Source organism: Gossypium raimondii, chromosome 12, assembly GCF_025698545.1.
Source record: "Gossypium raimondii isolate GPD5lz chromosome 12, ASM2569854v1, whole genome shotgun sequence".
Taxonomy (NCBI): domain Eukaryota; kingdom Viridiplantae; phylum Streptophyta; class Magnoliopsida; order Malvales; family Malvaceae; genus Gossypium; species Gossypium raimondii.
This window is the reverse complement of record NC_068576.1, coordinates 6,322,351-6,331,555: the sequence shown is the minus strand read 5'-3', so window position 1 is coordinate 6,331,555 and position 9,205 is coordinate 6,322,351. Positions and strand designations below refer to the sequence as shown.

Here is a 9,205-nt window from a genome sequence, read left to right as displayed (position 1 = left end):
AAATTTATTTTATGTTTCTAACCCTTATAACTTAAAAACTAATAGAAAAACATAAAAATACCTATTACTTATTCCAACATGTTCAATAGGCGAATTAAAAGAGGAAATATTGAATAAAAACAACATACCTATTTATAATATTTACAAGCATGAGCCGTTGTTTCGTTATTTACATTGGTTTGTTGCAAATAGAGCATATACTTGTAAACTGAAGAAAAATTAGAAAAAATAGGAAAAAGAAATCGTTCAATCGGTTCAATAATTAAGTGTTATTTTTATATTTTTATTTTTATTTAATTACTATTGATTTCTAGTTTGATTTCATAGTTGAATCTATTGAAATGAAAATTGATAATATTTGACTGAATTTTTTTGAAAATAATTAAGAAAAAAATCATAGTTTCCATTAAAATAATTAAAGAAGGGTTAAAATATGCCTATAATTATTGTAATTTTCAAAATTATGAATTTAGTTTCGATATTTATATTTTTAGAAATTTAGTCTCTCTACTTTTCATATTTTAAAATTCAAGTCTAACTGTTAATATTATTAATTTTTTCTGTTAAATTCAAGTTAATTGTAAAGTTATTTTTTAATTACATGGTTATCAAGTGAGTAATTTTTTATTTCAAAATGTCACAGAAACAAATTTGACTAAACAAATTAAATGTATTAACAGTTAGACCAAAATTTTGAAATCTGAAAAATAGAGGGACTAAATTCCTAAAAATACAAGTACTGGGACTAAATTTTTAATGGTTGAAAACTTCAAGGACTATAGGCATATTTTAACCTAAAAGAGGATATCCGTAAATTGATGCTTGGAACACCCACTACTTGCAACACCAAAGACACGCTTAAAAAGCCGAAAAAAGGAGGGTTAGTAAATCTGGATCCAAACCGGAACCCGAAGCCGAACCCGAACCGATAAAGAACCCCACATCATACTCACTCTACTCAACAAAAACCCTAGTCCCCCCTTCTTTTATATTTATCGCCCTCTTATTACCGCAGCCTCTCCTGCTCGCTGCGACTTCGTCTGCAAGGTTCCTTCTCTCATTTTTTTTCTTTCATTCATAGGAACCAACCTCTCCTCGTTGTAGATTTTTCCTGTTTCCTTTTATTTTATTCTCTGTTTTTCATTTTCCAGATCTCAATTCTCAAATTGTAGCGCCCTTTTATATCAAACAATGGCTCTGGTAAGGTTTATATGTGTGAATATAGACTAGTTTCGTTTCTTGTGGTAGTCTAACTGTTGAAAGATTTGACACCAAATGATTAGGTGGGCGTTATTTCAGATAGAATTCGAAAGTGAAGTTTGTAAGTAGTTTTTTACATTGCGAAGGAAGTGGCAGATCGAATATGTTTTATGTAGTTACTCTCTAAATCAATGTAATAGTTTATGCATTTGTAGATACTAATAGTAACGATAAAAAAATATTTTGATTTTAACTATATTACCTTCGATTCAATTGGGATCCGTTGTCCAGAAGAAAGATAGATGGCGAGGTGTTACGTCAATTAGGTTAATTGTGTATGGTAGGTGGAAATGCTAAGTACCGTCTAGCGGTTTAGAATGTAAAGTGACTGGTCTTTAAGAGAATTTATGGGGCGAAAAGGATCAATTTCAGGATTTTACTGGATTAGTTGTAGGGAGTGACTGGTGCTTGACATTCAACTCAACTTCTTAATCAACCGGTTCTTCTAATCAATGTGGTGTGTTGATTTACATGCAGGTCTTGCATGCAGGAAAAACAAACAAAAATGCCTTTAAGGCACTCATTGCTGCAGAATATAGTGGTGTGCAGGTCAAAATGGTTGAGAATTTTGAGATGGGTGTGTCAAATAAGACTCCTGAGTTCATCAAGATGAACCCTTTGGGGAAGGTGACCTTGTAACTCCTATTAATAGATTTAAACTAGTGATTTTTTTTATACATGTTATGTAACCTTTTTTTAGGTCAGTTCACTGAAGATATTTATAACTCTTCTAGGTTCCTGTGTTGGAAACACCTGAGGGTCCTGTATTTGAGAGCAATGCCATTGCTCGTTATGGTGAGAAGATCTGCTGACTCCATATCCTAAATTTTCTTCCTCTAACGTTTGTTTACTTATTGGTATACTTTTCTTTGCAGTTGCTCGCTCAAAGGTTAACAACCCTATATGTGGTTCTTCATTGATTGATTATGTAAGATTCTTATAGTACAATGGTCTTGTTTTCTTCTGTCATCAGTTAAGTTTATTTTAAACCATGGAAGTAATTGTTTGTATGTATTACTTTGGCTTTCTTAGGGTCATATCGAGCAATGGATTGATTTCGCAGCCATGGAAATTGATGCTAATATTGCAAAATGGTTGTATCCAAGACTTGGTTACGGTGTTTACCTTCCTCCAGTAAGTTCTACTGTCTTTCCTCGCAGATTCTTTTGTCATTTTAATTGGGCTTGATTTGCTGGGGCCATACTTAGTCTTTGTTTCTTTCTAATTATAAGACAATAGGTCCCATGTTAAAATTGGAATAAGGCAACTTAGTCATCAAAATACAAAATATTAAGGAGGGAATGGTGAAGGGAAAATTGGCATTGATTACCTGTCTATGATTCTTGTTTTATTTATTTTAGAGAGGATTAGTTAGACAACATTTAGTACATGCTTAATGTGGTAGTGTTTTCCCATGCACAGTTTCTGGAAAGGAATCAACTCAAGCACTATTAAGTAATCTTGGTAGAAGGGAATGCCCATTGAATTGATAATCAAGTAGGCATGGGTTTTCTCCTTATTAATTTTTAAGAGATTAGGTTGTTTTCTCCCCCATTTTGATGTATTTATTAATCTATAATAAGAGTTAAATTTTATTTTTGTAATTCAGTGGTAGTTCATTTTGCTTCAATGGTATGATTTTTCCTACCTATTTCATTTTAATCTCTTATATGTATTTTGCATGTAGGCTGAGGAAGCTGCTATTGCTGCATTGAAGAGAGCCCTTGGCGCTTTGAACACTCATCTTGCTTCCAACACTTTTCTTGTTGGACATTTTGTCACCCTTGCTGACATTATCATGACATGTAACCTCTACTTGGGTTTCTTCCAGATCATGACTAAGAGTTTTACCTCGGAGTTCCCTCATGTTGAGAGGTACTTTTGGACCTTGGTTAATCAGCCAAAAATCAAGAAGATTCTTGGTGAAGTGAAGCAGGCAGTCTCTCTACCACCTGTTCCTTCAAAGAAGCCTGCTGCCCAGCCAAAAGAAACTAAACCAAAGGCTGAACCAAAGAAGGAAGCCAAAAAGGAGGTTGAGAAACAGGCAGCAAAGGCAGAGGCAGCTGAGGAGGAGGAGGCACCAAAGCCCAAACCAAAGAATCCTCTTGATTTGCTGCCTCCAAGTAAGATGGTACTGGATGACTGGAAGAGGCTTTACTCTAACACAAAGACCAATTTCCGAGAGGTTGCAATTAAAGGTATCCCTGTTGTTTTCACAGTAGCACTCCCTTTTAAAAGCATTGTTTGGGCTTGTGATATCTGATACTTGATTCGTGTCAGGATTCTGGGACATGTATGATCCCGAGGGATACTCACTGTGGTTTTGTGACTACAAGTACAATGAGGAGAATACAGTTTCATTTGTCACAATGAACAAGGTTGGAGGATTCCTGCAGAGAATGGATTTGGCCCGCAAGTATGCATTTGGGAAGATGTTGGTGATCGGTGCTAACCCTCCATTCAAGGTGAAAGGACTATGGCTTTTCCGTGGGCAAGAGATTCCTCAATTTGTGATTGACGAGTGCTATGACATGGAACTCTACGAGTGGAAGAAGGTTGACCTGTCAGATGCAGCCCAGAAGGAACGGGTGAATCAGATGATTGAAGACTGCGAGCCATTTGAGGGAGAGCCTCTCTTGGATGCCAAGTGCTTTAAGTGATAATATGTTTTGGTTTTATGTTGCTTGCTACAGTTCTGCCTGTCAGGGTTTTTTATACGGTCACTTTTTTCAGGTTCGGACTTATTTTTCTTTTCTCCCCTTTTTGAGTCTTGTTCAGCCAACATTACAATTAAGTTTTAAATTCTCAGATGTTGATTATGGAATGTGTTTTTTATGTTATTAAGGATGTATGGTTTTTGTTTTTTATATTACAAATAATAAGATTTCATCAACTTGCATCGCATATTTCATTAATCCTCGCGCAAGTAGGCAGCCATGAATTCCAGAAATTTCTTTAGACCATAACTATTTGTGGAGTGAATGGAAGATATTTAAAACCAGTTTCGAGTACTAGATACAGAGAATAATTACTATTACGGTATACTTCAATTTGGCATTAGACTTGGATACTGTAACAAGACTAAAACGCATACAAATTTACTCTAAAATAAGCCTATGCTGAGGTGGAAAACCATACAAATATAACATTTATGTATTTATGATGCGACTTGTAAACTTTTCTGATATCAAATTTAATATGTATGATTTAATTAGTGATGACTATTCATAAAGATGAATTACTTGCTGAAGTTGTTCTTTACGAATGATCACAAAAGTATAAAATTTTTGAGTTAAGACCACAAAATTGTCGAGGATTTATTGAAAGACAAATTGAATCTTGGGATAAAATTTTAGCTAGGACTCTAATGATCAAATTATAATTAATGAAATTCACTAGTGTTAATAGAGTGTGCGAACACATTGTGGCTTAATTAAAGGCTCTTGAAGTTTGAGATATTTGACTATTTCCTTGTGCACTTTAAATTGAGTTTACTTTTGCTACAATATGAATATTTATAAATCTCCTATAATACAAGGAGAAATTATCAATTAATGAAGGTTATTGTGGAATATTTATTAATTAAATACGAATTTGGAAAAGACATTAATAAATCAAATTAAAATAGTTTGATGATCCATTTTTCGCTGTGATAGGAATAATTCGATTTCTCGATCAAGCCGTTTCGAAAATTTATTATTAATCGAGAAGTTAATGAAGTAGATATGAAATATTGTCGAGAATTATTAAAGGGATTAAATTGATAAATTAGTGATTGATGCATAAGATCTAAATGTGAACTAGCAAGGTTTGGAGGATTGGATGAAAAATTAATCAAATGCCTTAAAATGACAAATTATTTACTTAGTGGAGAAGCATGGTAAAAGCCATAGATTTCCGCTCAATTTGCCATGCTTAAATCCCAACATTGGATGATTATTATTAAAGGTTAATAAATTGATTAATTAGGTGTATATATACTTAGTGGGTGAGAGAATAAGCTTATTACATGGTCATCCTCATCCATTCTCCATCGTTTAAGAACAAAGAAGAAAAAGAAAATTTTCATGGAGCTTTCATGGTGCCGTGAGTTGCTCTTCAAGAAATTGATAAGTTTCCTTTGAATTTTGGTTTAATTGATAGCATAAAATAATAGATAAGCATGAGCCCATTCATTTCGATGTTAAAATTGATGAGAAAAATCCTTAGATAATCATAGATGAATGCTTGGAACTAAAAGAGATGAAGCTTGATCATGATAGTTCAATGCTTATGTTGGGATGAACTTAGAAGAGTGTAAGTTAGAAAAGAAGGTAGATTAAAAATTGGTTAGAGGATGTTCATACCACCATTGTTGAGTACTTAAGAAGCCTTAGAGATAATGATGAGAACTTTGGAGTTTAAACATGTTTTTGGATCATTTGAGGTCTTGAAATTATAACTTTAAAGTTGGAACAAAAATTGAATAGGAAAATTATTTTGGATATAAAAGTCTAAGCGTCAAAGGTTAAGCATTCTTGAATTTCAACAAGTAAAATGGCCACTATATGGCTATGAAGTGTTGAATTCAATTAATCCAATGCTTCTAAGACTAACCAAAGGAGATTCAAATTATTAATTCAATGCTTGTATGTGTTGTGTGTATTTTGAGTAGAATCTTAAGTTAAAATTTAAATTGATGATGATCATTAAATGATCTTTCATTCATTTTAGCCATATCTTAATAGGTAAGTTCACTTGAACTTACAATATTTGCTTATTATGTGTCTTTAGTACAATGTTTATAAGTGTTAAATAGCTCAACAACATTTAATTTGATGCATAATGAATATAACATGTTAAGATCATGAATGGACGATTAATTAATGAGTATATTAATGAACCTTAATGGAATATACTAGTTAATATGTTTATATACTTGAACTATGTTGTGCAAAGAATTAAATATGAAAGAAGGTGTTAAATATGGTAATTGACTATGTCAAGTTAAGATTTAGTATGATTATGATATACGTAACCATGTTAACGTGAATAAACAAACACGTAAATTCATGTGGTATGAAAACCTCAATTGAAGATCTTAACTCTTGTGATTAAAGTGTGGCATTATGGAAAAATGACGATACATGTGAAAAATTGCCTTAATGGTACTTAATGTGAATTCTTTAGTATGTTAATGATAGCTCATGTAAACTTGGTAGAAAGGTTAGGATACGATTGACATGTCAATTAAAGTTATATGTGTATGTCGCCTTTGAGCCTATTTGTTATATGTTGCCTTTGTGCCTTACACTTAAGTACTTTTGTTGTGGTGTGAGGTTCAGAGGTACGTGGTTTGTTTTCTGAAAACCCAGTTCTAGCTTACCCTTGGTAGAACATTTGTTATAGACCATTAGACTTTCAATACCTCTTCGGAGGCCTACATGATATGATATGTGATGGCCTTTGGGCTTAGCATTTTTGGTTTTCTCATAGTACCCGAGTCCTATTTTACTAAGATTACATGGGCTACAAAATTGAAATTGGACAAGAAATGGTTAAAGAAAAGAATTAAGGTTGAAAAAGGTATGAACTTGATTATCTTAACTTGTGAATTGGAATTGAAAGGTTGTAATAAATTGGAAATAGGTGCACATGTGATCAATAGAATATAATGAACACTTATTGGACATGTTATAATTTGCTTGTATAGTCTTAATGAACATGGTTACCTACACATTTTTCTTATCTTATGCTAAGTAACTAACATGAGAATATGAAGCTTGTTGAGCAATGAATTTGTAGGTCCACCTAGCAAGATAAGTATAATACTTGTCAATTGAACTTACTAAACATTTATGTGCTTATGTCATGGGTCGCGGATCAGAGCCCGTGATGAATGCGCAAGGATTGTCCCATGAAGGTCAAATGATGAAACGTGGCTCATTCGACGCATTTGAACTGGCCCGATTTGTGGAGCATGTGGAGGAGCCTGTTTACTTGAAGCCTTGGTGGTCCAGTGAAGCATTTATGGAAAATTAGGGCTATATTGGCAAATAAAGAAACCAATCTTAGAAGATATGTAACATGATAATACTTGATTTTATAATCTTAAAAGATTAAGTCAATCCTTTAAGAATCTCAATTGTAGATAGGATTTAATCTCAATCATTAATGTAACTCAATCTATATCGTTGGCTTGGGGAGCTCAAGTATAAATAGAGGCATTCCCCCTCATTTGTAATATTCCATTGTATCCTATCCTATTTTTTGTATTATTTCTAGAATGATAGAATACTTTGAGAACATTTACTCAAACACTCGATGTACTTTGCTTTCTTGTGGCATTTTCTGTTCTTTCGTTTTGATTTGCTTTCACTTTATTTTTTGCACCTTAGAGAATTTCTATCAAGAATTTTCACTTTGCAAGAGTTAGACTAACTTAGGCGGATTTGAACCTAAGAAATTGCCTAAGGCCGCACGGATTGTGAGACTAAAGTTCTAGCCCCGTGATAGTTGGTATTAGAGCTAAGGTTTTGAAAGTGCCACTTGAGATGACAAAAGGAGTAGAAGATCAAATTAAGCCTATGGAGACCCACGGGAGGTCTAGCAAAGCTAATTGATAGAGGGAAATGCTGTCGGCTTTGGAAATTCGAGTGACCAATCTTGAGGAGCCTATTAGAGATATGGGGAGACACTCAAAGTAGTTGAGGGACGCACCAGTGAGTTAAACTCGATAAAGGAGTAATTCAAGGAATTTATCTTGGAGTCTCTCGGTTCTAATGTGGAAGTGATGCAAGGGATGCTTAGTTCCATTGTGGATAAGTTGACCGTGAGGGATGATGCTCTTGAGGCCACAATGATGACCTTGAAAGAAAAAAATTAAGGAGCTTAAGGGGGAGCTCACAATCTATAAGGCTAATTTGAGCAATAAGATGTTAGCTTCGAGACCAAATCAACGGAAGATGGATGTTCCCAAACCGGAGAAGTTTGAGGGGGAAGGTCCACTAGGGAAGTGGACAACTTCTTGTGGGAAATGGAACAACACTATCAGTCGATGGGTATTAGGATGATGTCGCTAAGGTAAACACTGCTTTAATTTATTTTACTGATGTTACTCTGTTATGGTGGCATCGTAGGTTCACGGATGAGAAATATGGTAGGATTACAATTAAAATTTAGGAAGAGTTCCAAAAGGAGATGAAAAAGCAGTTTTACCCATAATATGCCGAGAAGGAGGCTCGGGCTAAGTTGCACTGGCTTACTCAACAAGGCACTATTTAGTAGTTTAGTGAATTAATGCTTTAAATATCTGATATAAGTGAGAAAGAAGCATTCTACTAGTTTGAAGACGGATTGAAGTTTTGGGAAGACTATGATTTGCGCCGACAATGCATCACTGAGCTTATTGTAGTCATGGCCGAGGAGAAGTCCTTTGTTGAGTTTGGTCTGATTTTTCGGATCTAGATCTTGGGCATTACCAACATAAACAAACAAAAACTTAACCTACTTATACAAATTTCAAACAATTACAACTTATTCAATTGCAGATTTCAAACTAAATACATAAGTATGTTCAGTAGGTAACTACATTTGCAACACATGGTAATTAAGGTATAAATATTTCTAATTTAAAAACCTATTTATTACAAAAATATATGAATTCTAAGGAACATATCAACTAATTGCATTCATAATTGCCCGATACGCCACTCCTTTAGAGTAGTCCTGGTATCGTCCCTCTTGGTGTAGCCTTGCAATCAAACTTATAATATAACATACACATGGATAAGTTTATACAAACTAAGTAAGGAATATAATAATTACCTATGTGATATTTACACAATACAGTTGATGATTCAATGAGATGATCTTATTGTTCTTGCCCAGTAACCTGTCTTTGGCGATTGCTTCCCTCAAATTCCATTCTTCATACACTATATATATCATGCCTTACTCAGAAATT

General features: G+C 33.9%; 1 protein-coding gene across 1 annotated transcript; it reads left to right on the top strand.

Annotated features, from left to right (window-relative positions):
* Positions 1–937: 937 nt before the first annotated feature.
* LOC105763040 (elongation factor 1-gamma) lies at positions 938–4,153 on the top strand. The gene is made up of 8 exons (XM_012581075.2): positions 938–1,047; positions 1,152–1,200; positions 1,738–1,887; positions 1,995–2,055; positions 2,136–2,188; positions 2,293–2,394; positions 2,948–3,458; positions 3,541–4,153. The coding sequence occupies exons 2-8, from the start codon at positions 1,192–1,194 to the stop codon at positions 3,918–3,920; spliced, it is 1,266 nt and encodes a 421-aa protein (XP_012436529.1). The 5' UTR covers positions 938–1,047; positions 1,152–1,191; the 3' UTR covers positions 3,921–4,153.
* The last annotated feature ends 5,052 nt before the right edge of the window (positions 4,154–9,205 follow it).

Excerpts from the sequence above, each read along its gene's own strand:
- LOC105763040 (XM_012581075.2), top strand. Across the intron at positions 1,888-1,994 it reads AGATGAACCCTTTGGGGAAG|GTTCCTGTGTTGGAAACACC; the intron begins GTGACCTTGTAA and ends TAACTCTTCTAG. Across the intron at positions 2,395-2,947 it reads ACGGTGTTTACCTTCCTCCA|GCTGAGGAAGCTGCTATTGC; the intron begins GTAAGTTCTACT and ends TTTTGCATGTAG.